This window comes from Poecilia reticulata, chromosome 9, assembly GCF_904066995.2.
Source record: "Poecilia reticulata chromosome 9, P_reticulata-male-v2, whole genome shotgun sequence".
Taxonomy (NCBI): Eukaryota; Metazoa; Chordata; class Actinopteri; order Cyprinodontiformes; family Poeciliidae; genus Poecilia; species Poecilia reticulata.
In genome coordinates this window covers 3,710,390-3,730,391 of record NC_088838.1, presented here as the reverse complement: position 1 = coordinate 3,730,391, position 20,002 = coordinate 3,710,390, and the positions used below count along the sequence as shown (strand labels likewise).

The window sequence follows — 20,002 nt, the reverse complement described above, 5'->3', positions numbered from 1 at the left end:
AAGCTTGTTGTTTTAAAACCTTAAAACAACATTTTAAGGTTTTAATGTTTTAATAACATTAACTGATCACTGAACCTGTGATCAGTATCGCAGGCTCTACTCTGATACTGATGTTTAGAGCCATCAGTGAAACTTCAACCAATGAAAGCCCTAAATATTTTTTTCTATTTTAACTATTCATAACTGTTCTTGTTTTTGTTGCAAGCAAAACTAACAAGGAAAATATAGTAATGCACCCAAAACCTAATTTCCCACCAAAACCTCCCAACGCTGACTCCTCTAGACAATCATCTACTATCAAATTTAAGCAAATGTGCTGAAGGAGCGTTAGTGTCTCTGCATTCACCTGGAAAACACAGTGGACTGGAGACACAACAGCAGTCTACTCAAAGGGACTCATAAGAAATTTAGATAAAGACACTTTAATTTAGGATTAAAATTGTTCCAGTGAACTAAATTGAACAGTAAATAAAACACAAATAATTGCAGTACATCAATTAAATAACTGAGTTAAATGAAAACAATTCATTATAATATTGTATTCTTATTCAGTGGTGCCTAATATTTTGTAAGCAACACCGTTATTTTCCACAAAAACCTGTTATGTGTAAACTTAAACTCTGTAAAAACTTTAAACGCTTGCTTTTATTTTGAAGGTCCTATGGGACATTGCAGAGTTTTGCCATAAGCTTGATGCCAGCTCTGAGTGCCTGCTGTCTTTGCGAAGGAATGTGGCCGCTTTCCCTGTGTCGGGATGGATGTCTGACAGATGTTTTGAGAAAAAGATGCAGGTCCCCCTCCTCATTACAAAGCAGTGAGTATTAATGGCGACGCAGCGGAATTGAGGGCAGCTGCTGTGTGCTGTTATGAAGCCGCGAGCTAGAAACGCTAAGCTAATAATACAGCGGCTGGAAGAGCTAGCTAAAACTGAGCTGGGGGATAGCGTTACCTCCTTTATCTAGGGTAACAGCAGGTAGTAACCTTGGCTATCTCATCTCTTTTGGAAGCCAGTAATCTACGTAGTATGCATATTTGGGTTTTATAACAATAAATGTATAATTAGCAGAGTACTCACTTAACGGAGCGAAGTGAATAGACAGCTAATGCTAAATGAACGACGGTGAAAATAGGAAACTGAATAATGGTGAGAAAGTGTGTTAATATATCATTCATTGCTGGTTAAAATTGACTTGGTCTCTCTTTAAAATGAACAGACACGAATACTGTACTAATTTGGTTACTTGTTAAGCTCTAGATAGGATGTTTTCTGAACATTGTGTCCTCTCCATTACTTATATGAAATGGAGATAAACAAAGAATCATAACTGTAAGCTTATTGTGTCTTAAATTGTAATATTTAATCATAGGTTAATGAGCCACCTACTAATACACTGTCACTGGAGCCGCTGTGAAGAGGGTCAGCTGACCTCATCATCTTACCCTGTTCAGCCTCTCATGTGTTCTCCTTTGTGTGACAGAAGTAAGCACTGCTTCTGGCTAACATACAGCCAAAAATATATCGATGTATGGGAGGTTTATTTGCTTTGGTTGATCTTCTAAAATGTTTTAGATGCAAAAAAGATTAATGCAAACAATCTGGATGAATGACTGGAAGGCCATGATATAATTTTTGTGAAGTTGCAGCTACATATCCAGGCATTTTAGCTCTATCCTCCTGACCACTGACACGGGAAATGTTTATCTTGATTTCCTCTGGTACTAGATAGGATGTGCATTTGAAAAGAAAGAATACACTAAGGCTGCATGATGCAAGGGAAGAAAAAGAAAAGAAAGTGTGGAGTTTTATACTGTGGATCATTCCCACTAAGTTGCTTTAGCATCTTGGTCACAAAATTTATTCCAGGTGTGTGGATCAAGGGCAAAAAAAGTAGTCTATACATCTGGGCAAATATTTGGATGCAGAGTTTGAGTACAGAACAACTGAAGCTATAAAGTATTACATACAGGCACTTCATCGTGATTGTATAATTACAAACACTGATACTGTAGTGATGATTACTATTTAGTATAGGTGCAGGTCTTGCACATGAACATTCATTTGATGTATGTCTGAATGTCTTCACTTGACTCGCAGATGATTTGAATCTGACCTCCAATATTCAAAGCCACGCATTCTTTACCAATACTTTTATTGGTAAATGAAAGTTAAGCCAAAATGAAAAAAATACATAAAACTTTATAATGCATATTCCATTTAAGCTTCATGATTTGTTTTACTTGAGTTGCAGGTGAAATAATTATATATTATGCATCTCCTATGATTTTTAAAAATAGAAATTATCCACATAGGGTCAAAATTCTACATGCAGGCTGAAATATATGCATGTACTCACCTAAAACTTTTAATAAGTGGTACTGAGGTGCTAGAATTTCATAAACTTGAGAAGGCCAACATCTGTTAACTTCTTTGTGATCATGATTGACTGAGTGGTTTCTCTTTGGAAACAAAGAGATTTGTTTGACTCCCATGATTAGCCCTGGAACCTGTTCAATGTTTGACAATGTAAATGATAGGTTTACATCAGCTGGAGCAGTATTTTTGCGTCATTTCTGAACAACTCCTGATTGCCAGTTCAAACAGCTGTATATGAAGTGATGTTGATGTTTCACCACGATGACAAAGATCCAAACTATCCATCTTGGATGAATGGAAATCATTTAGGATGTTCAGGAGAAACCCAAATGGTCCAGTCCAGAAAACTACCCCATTTAAATTACCCTGGACATTGCTGAAAGGACGCATGGTCAAATGTCCATTCAGACATATATAGACATACAAGTGTGTCTATATATTTGAACCTTTTATTTTGGCCTGATGTACAATTGAGACACTTTCATGCCTAGATCTTTATTTTTCTAAAGCATTGCAGTAATCTGTTGCTCTAAGCAACCTATCAGTTACTGAAAGATTGAAAACTCTGAAAAAAACCTCTGATAGACAAATAAGGTTTGGTTTGTCTTTAAAGTGATAACCAGTGATTACCAACAATTATTTGTGTTCTTTTTTTTTTCTAATCACAGATGACAATATTCTTGATCCCCACCACTGATGACCAAGAAGGAACATCCAGTCAGATTTAACCGAAGTCAGACTTGATCCATAATAATTAGTTTGACCTCTTTCTAAACATGGAGCCGTAACTTCTCAGCTATAAGGACACCATTCTACACTGCTCCTTCTGTTCTTACAAAAGGAATCTCATTAAGTGGCGTCTCAGTGTTTTCACTCCCCTCTACGCCTCCTGAGACCTCAAAAATGTTTTCGGCTTTGAAGAAGCTGGTGGGATCTGAGCCGGGGCAGCTCCGGGACAAAACCATTCCAGCAGGACTGCAGTCCATGAACCAAAGTTTGCAAAGGCGCTTCGCCAAAGGGGTCCAATATAACAGTAAGACAAATGTGTCAAATATGTGAGCAAAGTTTGAATCTTTGCCAAATCTGTGCTACAAATACCATGACATGTTTTTCTTTTTTGTTTTTTTTCCCCACTTAAGTGAAAATAGTCATCCGAGGAGACAGAAATACTGGAAAGAGTACTTTATGGCACCGACTGCAGGGGAAGAAGTTTGTGGAGGAGTACATTCCCACTCAGGAGATCCAGGTCACAAGTATTCACTGGAATTACAAAAGTAAGTCACATCTCCTCTGACTATCATAGATTGTTTTTACTTCCAGAATGCTGCCTTTTGTTACCTTCCTGTTAGGATACATTTTTGACATCTGCTGTTTGTGTATGGTGCTTTATTCCAGTGGCTCCATATCAAGGTAAAACATGTCAACAGGTCATCTGAGCTAACAACCATTTAGAGAGTGTTAGTTTTCTTCCTTACCCAGGATAGATTTCCCTTCTCCACTGCTTATTGTTTCAGGTAGAGATCCTTCACAGAAACATGGGACACTACTCGCAACAAGTTTGGGTTGTTTGGCTTACAGGTGAAATTTAGAAAAAGTTCACAGTATAATGATATCTTATGATGAAAATGGGTCATTTCAGTAGATCAGCAGTGATCTCCTCATCTCGATGAATTGAAACAAGAACCATCATCAGCAGTTGCGTTTCCATTGCAAATGCATGCTAAACGTTGTTGATTTTTTTGCTATTCAAAGAAAACCCCACAATTGCAAAATTGTGGAGTTTCCATTAACAAAGTAATGCAATTAAAATCCCATGTGAAAAAGTTTGTTCATATAAGTCATTAAAAAACATGCACTTCCATCATTCTTGTTATTCAAATTAAGTGTTTCGCGAAATCCGATCATTTTGTTCAGGTCGACAAACCACCTCATCCTGGCACAATTTTTTTTTTTTTTTTAAATCTGAAGGTTTTTTTTTTTTTTTTTTTGTAAATTTATTTTTGTTATTCCAATTTGTGCAATGTATGGTAAATGGGAACACAGCCGCTGGTGGGTACACCATAACAAAACTTGTCAGGGTCTCTATAACATACCATGTGACATTGAGCATCAGTTCCATCTTGACGACGACATCTCCTGTTCTTTACAAGTTGACTTGTCGTCTGCTGAGGCGTGGCTTCCCTGCTGTTGGAGGGAAGCCAATGTCACAACATGAACAGCTGGATGATGAGAACTCTATAAATACCAGTTAACCTATTAGTCATTTCATGGATCAAATATCTGTTGTGAATTGTGTCGTTAAGCTCCTCATTAGAGAACAGCAAGTTGTGCAAAAAGTACTGAAGCTTTGAACAGCTGGACATGTGCACTATAAGTTTAGAGAACCTGGAATTATTTGGTTCAACCTGGAGTTCACTCCTGACTTTTTGTGAGTAGTGCTTGTTTCTCTGAGTTTTTAATATAAAAGAAATGTATGGGCAACCCTGACCATCCTCTTCATAAGATTGTCATAGAAAAACAGTCAAGGCTTGTTCAGATTTGTTGTTATACAGACTGCTACAGACTGAAAGATTGAAATCTGAAAAAAACCTTTGATGGACAAATAAGGTTTGGTTTATCTTTTCTACCCACAGCCACCACCATCTACAATAACTCTTTGGTTAAATGATTTACTCATACACTGTTGAATAGCATTTAAAGCTGTGACCTGTCCATTTCTCCAGAGCTCTAATGAGCAGCAGCAGTTAAATCGTTGTTTTCTACCATGACCACTCATGAATTATTTATATTAGGATCAGTGGCAATGACTTACCCCTAGTCACTAACTCAGGAATGTACTAATAAAAAAAAACAACTAAATAAGACGCATAACATTTTAAGCTGTCTTGTGCCTTTTATTTTAGCACTTAGCCTGGTTAGCATCACTAACTGAACAGCAGTCTGTGTATTCCCTAGAGGCTGTTGGTCTGTGCATTTATGTATTGGGCATGTCCCTGTTCGAGGATAGTTAGTCCATATTAAAGTCACCTAAACCCCATGTTTCTGTAATCCCTTCCTTTGTTCCTTAAATCAGTGCTAATGAATCCAATCTTTGTTTTGTGCTCAGCCACTGATGACGTGGTGAAGGTGGAGGTGTGGGACGTGGTGGACAAAGGTAAGTGTTGACATCAGCTCAGAGGCTTTTTTTGACTAAGGGAACTCAGCTATGAGATGTTGATGTTTTATTGAATCGTGCTCAGTGTGCTGGTTCGTTTTTTGTCCTCAATCTTGACGTTGTCTTTCTTACACGTCTCTTGCACTCATCTCAGGCCAAAAATACCCTCTTCCTGAAGGTGGAGGTGAGCGTGACTGTAATGCATAGAAACCCGTGTGTGCTTTGGGTGTGCCTTGGCTCCTCCCACTTTAATCTAAAAGTCTGTAAAGTCGAGGTTTTGCTGTGCTCAGGACTGCTGTGTTAGTTTTTCTTCTGCCATGTAGAGGCTGAACATCTGCTGTGTGTGAGCCCTGGCTTGATGCTAAGGCTAGTGTGAGCAGGGAGCTTTTCACAGAGAAAAGCGGATGAATTGCTGTGCTTGCTTTAGTCACGATGAAACACTTGCAAGCTAACAGATGGCAGAACACTTTAAAGTCTTATGTTGACTTTTCTCTCTTATTGTCTTAACTTGTGTCTTCTTCTTTCAGGAAAAGGCAAACGGCGCGGAGACAACTTGAAACTGGAGAATGAGCCACAAGAGGTGATTATCACACGGCTGTCATGTGGTCAGGCTCACTAGCAGGATGTGTGATTGCTAAATTGTTCTAAATGTTTGTGTTGCAGTCAGATGAGGTGGCCCTGGATGCAGAGTTCCTGGATGTGTACAAGAACTGCAATGGTGTCATCATGATGTTTGACATAACAAAGCAGTGGTGAGCCACCATAGTCACAGAACTTTCATGCGACTATCTGCAGGAACAGAAATGGTTCTACTGTATTTAAATCATGTGAAGTTCTGAAGTATTAAAGCTGCAGTACGTAAATTTCATAACAAATTTACATATTTGCTAAAACTGTCACCATGTTGTAACAGCTTGGTATGAGACAGATGATCTGTGAAAAAATCCAGCTCCTTTGCCTTCTTTCAGTGCTAACTTGAAACAACCAATCAGCCAGGAGGCGGGTGGTAACGTCTGTGTAGTGCTGCTCATGCCCTCCCCTTCCCCTCTGCTATGCTGCAGCTAGCACAGCCTGTCATGAATGCTCAGGTTAGCAGCATGGCCACCGATGGCGGTGGATAAACAGTTTCCCTAACGCCAAGTTGTTTCTCTGCCATTAACACATTGAGCAGCAAGTACATGAGGATGATTGACAATGCTAAGACCCTCCTCCTGGCTCTGACTGTTTGTTTTTGGTCTGGAACGGTGCATCTAAGCTTGAGTAATCTATATATTACAGATTTTGTGTTTGACTAATTATAAAATGATTCCTATGTCAAAAACATTCAGTGTGTTCATGTTTGTATTCGCATTTATGGTATAAAGTTTTTATGACTCTTTTCAGGGAAAAATTCTCCAGGTCAAGTTTGATCGGTCTGAATATTTTAGATTTTTAACTAAAATAAGATAATTAGCCAGTTGTATTATTCTCACAGTTCTTATCAATAATGCTTAGATTGTTCATCACCCTGTCACCATTTATTTGAGCTACCAGGTATCAATTAACATATTGACAATAAAGGTTTCAGTTTACTTTATTTCCCGAACAGTCCAGAATAGAAAGAAACTTGTTCAAATAAAGATTTAGCTATTCACATAGTGTATTACTTAAACTCTTTAATAGTCATCAGAATATTAACTCATATTGTGTCAAAGAAAAAGCAAACTCATATTTTCAGGTTTTCTCTTACTGCTACTTACTTTGGTTTCCATTGCTGATTAGTCAAAATATGTTTTCAGTATCTCACAAGTTTCCTAAAGAACTTAACATACAAATTTAGTAAAAATAATTCAGTTATTTAATTAAATTATATAACTTCAGGAAACAATAAAGCACAAATATGCATGTGTCAGGGTGCTGTATCTGGTCCAAACTAAATAAAGTCATTCTGACATGTGAGTCCCAAGCTTAGTGTTACTCAGGGTTTGTTGTTTTCTTGCTCTTACCTGCTAAACAATGTTATTCTGTGATTCTGTAAATTTCAGGACTTTCAATTACATCCTGAGAGAACTGCCTAAAGTACCCACCCATGTGCCAGTGTGTGTCCTGGGAAACCACAGGGACATGGGGGAACATCGCGTCATTCTCCCCGATGATATAAGAGACTTTATTGCAGGACTAAACAGGTAGTTTTCTTGTTGCGACATTTCAGGCAGGAACTATGCGGAGAAGCTGTTTTGAGATCTGGAAAACCTCAATTGCTTGATTGATTGTATTAAAGGGGACTTATAAAGCAAAATTCACATTTTGCATTTTTTTATACTTCCATTTGGGTCTCTGCTGCTTCTCAAAATGGCTGGGTGTCTTAAAAAAGCACACAACCTTTTTTTGAGAATAACTGAATATTTTTTGGGGTTTGGAAAATGAGTCATTTTATAAACCTTCAAATTAAGTCACAATCAGCTAGCACTGCAGTGTTACCTAGCAACCCCGTCTAAGCACAGTCCATCACCTAGCTACCTAGAAGTTCCAACACGTTCAATCAGCTGGTTTTGCTGTTGTTTGCTGGTCCAAATAACCGGCTGCTGGCCGGTTATTTGGATTTAAAGTGACAAGAAGCCTTAAAACGGCTGATTCCGAAAAGCACTCCAGGGTCTCAGTGATTTAGCCCAGAATCCCCGCTGGCATCTTTCTGCAGCACACAGATGACACAATAACAGTCTGAATGTACTCTAAGATATACTTGATGAATAACTCTTGTTTTTTACAGACCAATGGGTTCATCCTACATCCACTATGCTGAGTCCTCTATGAAGAATGGATTTGGGTTGAAGTATCTGCACAGGTTTTTCAACATCCCCTTTCTACAGCTGCAGGTTAGCTTTTAGCATTTTCCCAACAATAGTTGGATAAGTCAACTTTAGAAGAATTCAATCAACAAGATATGATCTATAGCTGTGTTTACATTTAAATAAATGTGTGTGTATGTGTGTGCAGAGAGAGACCCTCCTGAGACAACTGGAGACCAACCAGCTGGACATGGATGCCACCCTGGAGGAGCTTACCGTCCAGCAGGAGACTGAAGACCAAAACTATGAGATGTACGGAGGTTTCTTTCCCTTTTGATTGTGCATTGAGGAGCAGAGCCACTAAGGGGAGCTGTTTCTGCTCTGACGGTTAGGGATAAAAGTGTGGTCCTGACACTGAATGTTGCTGTGGTTGATAGCAGCACAACTGTTGTTCCACCTGGAACATCTGATGCTGATGTTTAAATGTTGGTTAGATGGATGCAGATCTTTGTGATGGATCATGCACAGTAAAATTTGTTATTTTTTTTGTCTGTTTTGGAAACAAAAAAGAGAAAGCTTGAGATTTTTTTTGGTAATATCAGACAACACATACAAAAGTTGTCTTGACAAGTCTTTTTTTTTTTCTCATGAAATTTTTTGTATGAACTTTCCAGCTTCTTGGAGAACTTGGAGTCTCGCAGTAAAGGGTACGCCTCCCCTGGTCCAGCCAATGGTCAGAGCCCCTCCTCTGGCTCCCAGTCCCCCATCGTTCCTCCCAGCGGTGCTTCCACTGGCAGCTCCAGCCCCAGCACTCCACAGCCTCCACTACCCTCCCAGATGCTTCCTCAGTCTCCGTCTGTATCTGCGTCCACCCCTGCACCCCTCACAGCAGTGGCTAGTGGGGCGACCTCCCCCACGGCTGAGGCAAAACTTCCGCTCCAATCACCTGAACACCAGCAACCATCAGCTGTGCCTGGGGGCTCAGGCCCCCAGAAACGCGGTTTCATCTCCCGCTGGTTTGGTTCATCTCCTGCTGCTGACGCCCCTGCTGCTGCACCTGGTGAGCAAAGTTACCCAGGTCTGCTTATTCAGCATTAATACTCTACTCAGCCACTCCTCACTATAGCAGTGGATAATTCCTGGACTGGCCCTGCTTAAACCTCACATGGACAAGTCCAAACTGACGAGGCTGGTTGTTCCACTTGTGAAAACTTGTACAAACAATTACAATGAACAGACAGCAGGTTCTTATGTTTTTTATGTTCATTGGCCGGTTAACTAAAATGGTTTTAGCAGCCCTGCCCCATATTTACACCACTCAGCTCCTTCAGACTAGCAGCAGCAGCAATTTGCAAACATCTGGTGGAACTGCTCATCTGCTGAGCTCATTATAGGAACTACTACTCAGTACAACACTTCTAGTATTTTAGCATAGATTTTGTGAGTTGTACACATAGCATGGCACCAGCATGCAGCTCTAGGTCTGCTAGGCCTGGAGCAGCACTATGATGGTGACGAGGAGGTGAGGTGAGGTGAGCAGCTGTGTGCGCTGCCCTGATTAACTGCATCCATTAACTGTAATACCTAGTAAAACAATTTACATTGGGCTTTATTAATGCTGAAATAAAACATAGTCAGGTATTTATTTATTACTGTCTTCCACATTTCTGCGTGAATGTCAAGCCTAACAAGAAAACCTTCCTATACATGGTTTAATTCCACAAGAGCTCAGGGTTCACAGACGATTCCATCACAAAGGCAAAAATAACTGAATCTTTTAGTGTTATAGGAAAATAACACGTTTCTAACTAGATAAGCCCAGTCATAACTGTCATATGTAGCTAGCTAGATAGACTCAGGACAGCAGATGTTCAAATCAGACACAATCACATTGGCCAACATGCTGAAGGTCAGTGTGAAGGAGGCACAGCTGAGGAGGAAAAAAAACAGGTTGATATTCTAATCGTTTTTCTAACATTATACAGCCTTAATAATAATAATAATAATAATCAGTTTCATGCAATTCACCATTAACACATCTATTTTCCTTTGCTGTAGAATAATATAATTATACACTCATGAGTTGAATCTGTTTCAGTGAAATTAGGACAGATTATCCACAGAGAAAAATAACATTGATCTACAAACTGAATTAAGGTACACATTTATTTATTAATCAAATTACTATATATTTGCACTCAGTACTCATTAAAAATAATAAGAATAAGCAGAATTAATCAAAATAAGGATGCACAACAAAGAATAATCTACTTCTGCTAGAGTGAAGGAACATCCAGCAGTCATAACAGGATTACTGACTAATATTCATCGTTATCAAATTTACATGAAACCTTATTTTTAATTTGATTTCCAGCTTATCTAACAGGAAGTGCTAAAGGAAAGGCTCTGACAATCTCTCTTGCACATCCGAGCCCATCTAGTTCTGACATGGTGACAGAACATTTTGAAGTTTTTCACAATTTTCTAATTTGCTGACCTCTACCTGCATATTAAGTTACTTTTAAAGTGTAATATTTTACATTCAAATGAGATGCTTGTCATAGCAAATGAGAGGAGCATCTCTGAGATGAAGGGACATAAAATTAGTTTCTATTTTATGACTGGATATTGTTTACATTATGCTTAAAAATGTCACGTCAGATTCATAGCCATGGAAGAACAGAATATTCACATCACTGCTGATTGAGAATATAAAATGTATTTATTTTCAGATATTTCATGACAAGACCTGACCTAATATGATTATCTGTTTCAAATAAGATCTTTTAAATAACTGTTGTTTTTTTTTTTGTTTTTTTACAAAACATTTGTAAATATAAGATTTGTTCTGTCTCACTTCATCATACCTTACTCACATTTTCATATCCTAAAATATTCTAACAAATTATTTCTGTATTCTGGGCCTGCCTGCATGCAAACAAAACTTTTCCTGGATTTCGGGGTTCAAAGAGTCATCCCTCCTCATCTTCCGCCTGACCAGCAGATCTCTGTGGTTGTGACTCTCTGCTGTTGTCCACTTCATTGTTTTGGTCTAATACATAAAAATGTCAAGTGATCTGAATAATTTTGCAAGGCACCACATATGCTTATGTTTTTGTTGTTCAGCTTTAGATTCAGTCCCGTAAAGGTCACAACCTACATGTTTCCTGTATAGATTGTGCGTCACTTTTAGAACCTAATTGCCTTGAAATAGAATTATACCAGATTAGATTTTATTTGACAACACATCTCTATATAAACCTACCTTATTTCTGTATACTTAAATATTTTAAAATCCTGATATGAATGGATTTAGCCATAAATAATGAAAGGACCCTAGTAATTAGTCATGAGATTTCAGACTTAGCAGTTAGAAAATGCAGAGCATTCCTAAGAATCAAAGGCCTTACTGAAGTTGGAATGTCATGTGATTTTTTTTTTTTTTTTCCCAGCTTTGAGGCTTTGTTCTAGATGAGGAAACGTTGTGATGGGAACTTTTGAACACTGAGACAAACTGAAGTGCAGCTCATGTTTTTGATTGTCTCAATGTCTTCCTCAGAAGACCCTCCTGCCCCCGTGTGTCCCGCTAAAGTGCAGAGTGTGGATGATTTTGTGCCAGATGAAAGGCTGGACAAGAGTTTCCTGGAAGACAGCGTCCCCTCCAAGAGCAAGGTGCCCCAACCCGCCCCGGCTGCAGCTGTGGACAGCGACAGGTGAGAAGCTCACTGGCTTTAAATCGGCTTAACTCGGTTGTCTCGGATTAAACGCTATTGCCTCACACAAACTCGTATAAAATAAAATTCCCTTTTTTAAAAGGCAAAAAAACATTTACCTAATGAACTCCAAAGCAGTGGCTTATAGTCCAGATTTTACCAGTAATCAGATTTTACTTTAATGTCATGCATGACCTGTGAAGGGCATGCATACATCTTTGAAGGGCAGACAGTTCATACTGTAAACCGCTCCTTTAGTTGTTTATGAGATTATCTTTTATTAAAATCCATAATGCTATCTCCTCATACTGGTAAAACCAGGTAAATGACACCGTTGTTTTAAACAAGGTTCTGATCATGTTTTGATTGGCTGCTACTCTCCATGAGCCCGCCCCTAGCTCCTGGTGTCAGCAGGTCTTTCCTGTGGTCCAACAGTGAAGTGTCTTTGGTCAGCAGCTACAACTTGGACGGTGACAACACAAAGACCTGGTGCTAAGTTAACACTAGCTACATGAAACTGGTTTAGAGAAAAAACACTCGACAGATTTGTCATTTTATTATGAAAAGCTTTGACTTGCTGGTCCCAGGTTAACTTGAATCAACATTTAAAAGCAACAGTCATAGCATTTTGTGTAGTCTTCCATTTGTGGTCCATTTCTACTTGGAGCAGGAGGGATGTCACTCCATGTGTGGCAGAGCAACTGACGTTAAGCAGGGTTTTTAACATTCTAAAATAAAACCCCAATTGTCTTTGACATTTGAATCTGTTTTTTGCACCACAGTAGTAATCAGCATGGCTGATATCTTGGTGCGTCTCTGCTGTGTGGGCTCTGGCTCTGCAGATATTTCTTTATATTCTAAGGAAGTCCCTTCATTTCCTCTTGTGTGTTGGAGGTAAGGGGATCTGATATATCACTGTGGTAACTATGGCAATGTTTTTTTCCATTTCAGTACCTCTTATGTGCCTCTGCAGGGTTCAATTTTGGGGAAAAGTCTTCTTTAGAAAATTAAAGATCATTAGGCTTTGAGGGAATTAACTTGCATTATTATATTACTTGAAAATTGTCTCAAAACAACAATATTATTGATTATCGCAATAATTACTGGGACAATTTATCTTTCAGGTCAGGCCCAAGTACATCAGCTGTAAAAACACACTTTATCCCTGAGTTAAAACCTTCTTAACTCGCTTAACTTGTTACTATTAGTTTTGATTTGCCAAGCTCCGAGTTAAGGCCGTATGTTAAAGCAAAGAACAAACCTTCACATTTCAGTGAGATCTAGTAACACTATAGCTTCTCTCTAACTTTCATATGATGAACAAATACTTGTCTGGATCAACATCTCTGCTCCGTCCCCATAATGACTGTGTTTGTTCGGATTACAGCTTGTAATGGTGGTGTTGAGTGAAATCATCTACTTGGACATAATGTGAAAGAAGGTTTGTCCTGTCGTTGTAACACAGTGATGGAGAAAACCGAGGAAACCCGATGGTCTCCGGCTTCCAGGATGAGCTGGATCCTGACGACAGCGAGCCCAGCCTGCCCCAGGTGAAGGCCCGGCCCCACAGTAAGGAGATCTCTCTGACCAGCGATGAGGAAGAGGCTGAGCAGGGGGCCCCCACAGTCACACAAGACCAGGACTGGGACAGTGAACCTGATCTGAAAGCGTAAGTTGTTTTTCAGTAACTCAGCAGAAACTTGAATTTAACCACACAATTTATTCAAATACAGAAATCTTTATTAACGGACCTAGACCAATTCCACCACAGATAACAATAACTAATACCATTTAATAATGATTAGAGACAGATCTTCACTAAATAATCTATGGTTGAGTTGTAGCCAGAATGTGGAAATGTTCAACACAGTAAATGATTACAAGACTAATTTTTAAGCTGCTACTTTGATGAAGAGCTCTTTATTTAACATGGACATGGTCTTATGGGCATAATTATGTTCTTGTATAAACAGTATATTCCATAAAACACTGAAAAGACATCTCTAGCAATTTCTTTGACATCCACTTTCATTTCAAGATGGGAACTGCAGAACTTGCAGTGTTGCAGAGGTGTTTGTTATCAAGGAACATGTTACACACAAAAAAGAAAAACACTGAGACGTTTGAGTGGCCAATACAAAAAATTACATTTGCACCTGAGGTCGTGACAGTTTGCTATGCAGCAGATAATCTGCAAAAAGGTGGATCTCCTCCACCTCCTCTTTGAGCTACTGTCTGAGAAATCCACCAATCTGATAAACAACCAATCAGAGCCAGAAGGAGGGTCTTCGTGCTGTCAGTCAACCTCATGTATTCCCTGCTAAATGTGCTCTTGGTCAAGAAACAGCTTACTGTTACAGGAAAGACATTGATGTACCATCATCGGTGGTCATGCTAGCTAGCCTTAGCATTAATGACAGCTAGTGCAACAAAGCAGATCACCTAGTGATGACTGGGTGAAGGCAGAGGAGCTCAATTTTTTTTTCCTCAACTGGCTGTCTCATACTACATCTAAAAAAAAATTTTTTTCATCAACGTTACATACTCTTAAATCAGCTTTAAGAGTTGATTTGAAAACACACAACAGGATCTGTACATCTTTTGGCAACGACTTCTTAACTGCATGTAACCTTGACGGTTCCTGATAACGCAGATAAAACATGGGAATAATAGGAATAATAACCACTTCTTCAGAAAAAGCCAAACAGTCTTACAGATATGACTAGGACATCTAGCTTAGACGTTAACCAGCTCAGAACAGAGAAGAAGTAAATATAGTTAAACGTTTAAGTTTTTATTTTAACTAACAGAATTTCTCTCATCCGCTTGTATTTTTCTTTCAGGCCAGTTATTCAGCTCACAAAACCAAAGGTGTCTTCTCAAGTGCCTGAGCTCAAAGTCCAGGCCACAGCACCAATCTCTCTGACCCTTACTCCAGCAGCGGAGCCGCCGGCTCGACAGCAGGTCCGAAAAAAGGGAAGCACACCCAGAGCAGAAGACTCGGATACAGACCCCGAAGCTCCCGTGGCCCAGCAGATGCTCTCTTTTGTCATGGATGACCCAGACTTTGAGTCGGAAGCATCAGACACTCCGAAAATCGCAAAGGTCACCAAAAGCAAATTCACAAAAACAGAGTTTAATTCATCTACACTGAAGGTCTGCACCCCTCAGTCCAGCTAAATGAAACTTGCCACAAATTTTACATGAAGAAAATTTGCTTCTGAGAAATACCCAAAAAGAATTACAATTTTAACCTCTATTCTTAAAATTAATTTTCCTCTAAGTCTATATTTGTGTAAAAATATATATAAAAAAAACAAAAACATTTTCAACATAGCGGCAAGAAATATTTATCTGCAATAAATTGTACTTATAATTTAAGTGTCATTCTGTTATATAAATAATTCAATTTATTTCTTGAGAGGTAGAAAAACTATTGTTTCTTAAAATAATTTTTGATTTATCATACCTATACATTCCTATTACTAATGTTTGAAAACCCCTAAAAACTGAATTGACTCTTAATTTCCCTGTAACATTAATTGTTTGACTGTTTTGTTTTTGCACAGGACACCTTTCCGGTCAGAGACGAGCTTCTGTCCGACCTCTCTGATGAGGACACGCAGTTATCCAAGGTTCTGGTTCCGATGAAGCCCACTGTAATTTCCTTCAAACCCAAGGATGATGCTGACCTGTTTGGCCTGGGGATCCAAGAAGAACCTCGAGCAGCAAAGGACAGCAGTGAGGACCAGGAAGGCAAGTCAGGACACAGCTGTGTAGTTTGTTTCGCTGTCATTTCACTGATCTTTTTTCCATCACGTACCATCTCTTGGTGTCATAATGCTGAGACCTGAGCTGACAAAATGCTGTTGTTTCTTTCTTAATATTTTTTACTCTTTAAAATTTCTTCATCACTAATACCAGCACCAGTTGTTTAGGATTACCTACTTAATGACATTGCCATTATAACCAGTAAGATCAGGTTTACATGGTCTGCATTAGCATTGTGGTCGTATAGCACAAGTCACTCACCAGTGACATTTATGACACTCTGCTCCATCCTGATTGTCCTACAGTTGCTGCATTTTTATTACAAATGTGTGCAAAACATTTTTGATATTTAGATATTCTACTGATATTGAGAAAACACAATTTCAAAATTGCTGTTTTGATTAAATCAGAAATTGAATTAAAATCACACATGAATGAATTTGCTCATGCAAAAAAATAATTAGAAATCATGACAGTGATGAATGTAAACAGTTAAATAAGATACATTCATACTTCAGCCATGGGACTAGCACTCATCATCTGTCAGCCAATCAGAAGAGACGTTTCCACCTTATTCAGGCATTAGAGCAACAAGCCCCTCCTACTTGGAGTGGCTATGTATGCAGCGTTTGAGGGAAATTGTAGTTGGTGATTTTACAGTAGTGTTATGGATTCAATACGTTCAAACAACACACAACTTTTTATGAACTGTGTGATTAGGCCTGTCACCATAAGAGCATTTTTGCAGGATAAAGTATCAAAAATGATTGTGATGAACTATAATAATTTCATTTTGAGAACAGTTTCAACTGATAAAGTCCTAATGGAATATTAATGCAAATACATAAAAAAATGAGTACATGGAAACAGATCAGCACTGGTTGTTATAGAAACCAGTGATTCTCACAGATCTGTTCACCACCATGTTGATGGAGTGTCGGCGACAGGAAGTGCTAGACAGCAATTGAAATTTGGATGAGCAGTGTAGGTGTTTCAGGCAGTCGCCCCAAATAACTCTGGAGATGCATTTAGTACCTGGACTAAAATGTTTGTACCAGAAGCAAACGGTAATTTTTATTAAACATGTTTTTGACCTCAGATGTGCTTAATCTATCATCCAATAACCTCTTCTGATGTGTGTGTTGTCCTCTTCTAGAAAAAGAAAGCAAGCAATCCAAAGAGAAGAAGAAAAAGAAGAAGAAAAGCAAGGAGGTACTGGTGTTATAATAGAGTACAGATTATCTGATCCTCACACACCCAGCTGTACTTTTGATTGTCAACACTAGTGGCTGTCAATATTGTGTGACTAAAATTATTGTTGCTTTGGTGGAGGTATGGAATCACAGTAAGTAATAAATATTTCCTCCAGGTTTCACACCAACCCATCCAGATACTTTGTTTCAACTAAATTTAATTCAGTGAAAAATACTTGAGTGGTGATGCTGCGGGTCGTAATCAGCAGATCTGATTACGACAGGTTGAGAGGTTTCTGTCATATGGAGGAATAGGCTCCAGCTCTGTGGTCATTTCTTGTAATATAGCTCATTTCTGAAGTTTCCACCTGTGTCTTCTGCTGTTTTTGATATAATAAGACAGGCTGGAATATGTTAAAGTTATCAGAGGAATCCAGCAAGGTAATCCTCAGTGTGCTGCTTGCTTTGGCTGATCGACAGAGGTCAGGTTCCCCTTCCTCCGCCTCCCTTTCTACACATCTGGGATCTGTGGCTGTAATTAGAGCATAATTTGAGCTTTTCAGATGCCATTAAGAAGCTCCCTGTTATTAAAAGAAGTCCACGCTGCTATGGTTACATAACAGCTTCACAGCATCCAAACCCAGAAAAAAATCTTAAAAAACAAAACAAAAAAAAAAACGTGTCTAACAAGAAAATATAGGAAGAAAGGTCAAAGGAACTGCCAAATTTTTAGATGACTAAAGCAATCATACATCTTATTTTACATATTCATGATGTGTCCTCCACATTTTTCAGCCTAAGTTAATGTTCTGTTTTTAGTATCCGACATTATGCTGATGATGCTGATCTTTATTTATAAATCGACCTCAATGAAGCTTGTTTCTGAAGCTACCAGCTTTTGGATGTTGGTTGGGATAAGGAATAGAAAGAATTGTCATCTTAAGACTTATTTTTATTTTTTGTAAATGTCATGCCTTATACACAGGAGGAGGAGAAGAGCAAGAAGAAACACAAACACAAGAAAAAGGAAAAAGACGAAGTGGCAGCGGTAGACGACAAGGAGAAAAAGAAGAAAAAATCTCGCTCCAAGAAAACGGAGGTGGACGAGTTGGAGGACTTTCTGGGTGGAGGCACCGGCTCCGTCAAAAGAGACGATGGGGATTATGAAGAGCTATAAAAGCTGCTGCTTGTTTGAATCACAAGAGAACAGCAAAGTCTATGGTCTGTTATAAGAAAAAAAAAAGAATCAAAACTAAAAGGTTACCTTGTGTATGCATAAAACAGCGTTACAAGCCATACCCTCCACTGAAACCCACCAACCACAGCAGGATCTGGAAACCTGGGATTCTAACTCCCAGCTCTCATTTCCACTCCAACCAATAAGAACCCCCAGGAGGAGTCAGGTGTACTGTAATGAATCTTACTATGACTGGTATGAAGACAGGCGAGCTCTTTGTACTTCTTTGATTCGAGCTTTTGTTTGCTTTGATACTCTGTGATGCACTCCCAATGAGCTGCTGTAAATAGGATCATGATTTCCTCTGGATGTTTGTGCGGCTGGTGTAGTGCTTGTGAGCATGCTCAAAGTGATGACTGACTCCTTAAAGATTCCATCGTGTCCTTTTCTTTCTTTTTCTTCTGACTTAGTTTCAGTGGGAAATATCAGATTAAACATTGGTTTATCTTCATTGGGGAGAGTTTTACACTTTCTTTGTCTCCACTAAGCTGTTCTTTCTTGTCTCCACTAAGCTGTTCTTTCATCACTGCTAATATTCTGCAGAAATTTATATCTTTTTGTTTAAATTTCACATATGAAGCCACATCAGTTATCTGTAGGCTTTTGTTCTGTGCTGATTATGGTCATAATTAACCAACCTTCCACCCACCATAAGAATAAGAGCTGTAAACTAGTCACTAGGGGTGCGCCGATAAATCGACCAGCTGATAAATTGGTCCCAATCTCCTTCATTTTGGGAGATCAGTGATCGGTCAGTGCTTACATGTGAAGCTGATCATTTCCACTGATCTTGCCTACCTCAGACCTAATCAGCCACTGTCCTCTTCTGTTCTTTGAGAGAGGTTTGGCTGACAGACCCGCCCACCAGGTGACAACTGCACATTCAGTTAATAGTGACCCCACTGTTACCAACTGAAGAATTTTCTTGCTACATTTAGCAACATTTTAAGGAAAGAAATCGATATCGACCTACATCAGAATCGGCAGGTCAGGCTTTTTAAAAACTAGTAATTGTCCAGTATACTGCAATCGGTGCACCCCTACTAATCACACTATCATGGTCGGAAAACAAATGATGAGCAACTAAGTGAAGATAAAAGCCCATTGATATTGAGTCTAAGCCCAGGATGAGGTTCCATGTGTTTTATTCCTCCGCTGTTCTTTGCATTTGCCTTAAGCAGGGTCACTGCTGAGGGAAAGACGAGCAGCCGTCCCCATCAAGTGTTCTTACTGTAAACCATGTAGTTCAGTCTGCTTTAAATGTCCCAGGATGTCCTGCATCCTGGAAGCCTGTCATCAGATTGGAGTGAATCTTTACATTTGTTTTTGGTTGTAGAAGGATTGATATGAATATTCCTCTGTAATTGTACCACGTCCGGGTTTTCTTTTTGTTGTTGTTCTGTTGTGTCCTTTATTATGTTTTGTTGCAAAAATGTCTTGGTTTCTCCTGGTGTGGTTTTGTGTGTCCAGACTGTCCAGTCAGACCCATCATGCAGCTCTCTGTGTGGCTCAGAGCTTGTCTACTTCTATGACCTTTCACCTGTAACAGTCAGCTGTTTACTTAAATTGCTTTTTAAAGCTGCAGTATGTAACTTTTAGAAAAAGTTACATACAAATTTGTTGAAACTGTCACAATGTTAGACAATCTGTGAAAAGATGGATCTCCTCTGTCTTCTCCCAGCACTAACCAGAAACAATCAATCAGAACCAGGAGGAGGGTCTTAGCGCTGTCAATCACTCTGTGCTGTATAGTATATCCTGTTGTGAATGCTCAGGCTCGTTTGTATAGCCA

The 20,002-nt window shown here is 39.0% G+C and overlaps 1 protein-coding gene across 6 annotated transcripts; it reads left to right on the top strand.

Annotated features, from left to right (window-relative positions):
- The first annotated feature begins 657 nt into the window (after positions 1–657).
- Positions 658–18,661, top strand: rabl6b (RAB, member RAS oncogene family-like 6b). 6 transcript variants are annotated; one of them, XM_008417336.3, is made up of 18 exons: positions 658–814; positions 3,043–3,407; positions 3,514–3,648; positions 3,770–3,784; positions 5,481–5,528; positions 5,683–5,712; positions 6,056–6,108; positions 6,192–6,280; positions 7,553–7,693; positions 8,278–8,383; positions 8,505–8,608; positions 8,971–9,356; positions 11,859–12,009; positions 13,475–13,678; positions 14,853–15,114; positions 15,579–15,765; positions 16,937–16,992; positions 17,959–18,661. In XM_008417336.3, exons 2-18 carry the CDS (start codon positions 3,278–3,280, stop codon positions 18,148–18,150), a joined length of 2,289 nt encoding a protein of 762 aa, XP_008415558.1. In that variant the 5' UTR covers positions 658–814; positions 3,043–3,277; the 3' UTR covers positions 18,151–18,661. The 6 variants fall into 6 exon arrangements, with proteins under 6 accessions (XP_008415558.1, XP_008415556.1, XP_081467381.1 ...); XM_008417334.3 differs by having other exon boundaries at positions 11,856–12,009; XM_081611255.1 differs by lacking the exon at positions 3,770–3,784.
- Positions 18,662–20,002: the final 1,341 nt, after the last annotated feature.

Excerpts from the sequence above, each read along its gene's own strand:
- rabl6b (XM_008417334.3), top strand. The coding sequence starts at position 3,278 with ATGTTTTCGGCTTTGAAGAAGCTGGTGGGATCTGAGCCGGGGCAGCTC. Across the intron at positions 6,109-6,191 it reads TGGAGAATGAGCCACAAGAG|TCAGATGAGGTGGCCCTGGA; the intron begins GTGATTATCACA and ends TTTGTGTTGCAG. Across the intron at positions 8,384-8,504 it reads TCCCCTTTCTACAGCTGCAG|AGAGAGACCCTCCTGAGACA; the intron begins GTTAGCTTTTAG and ends ATGTGTGTGCAG.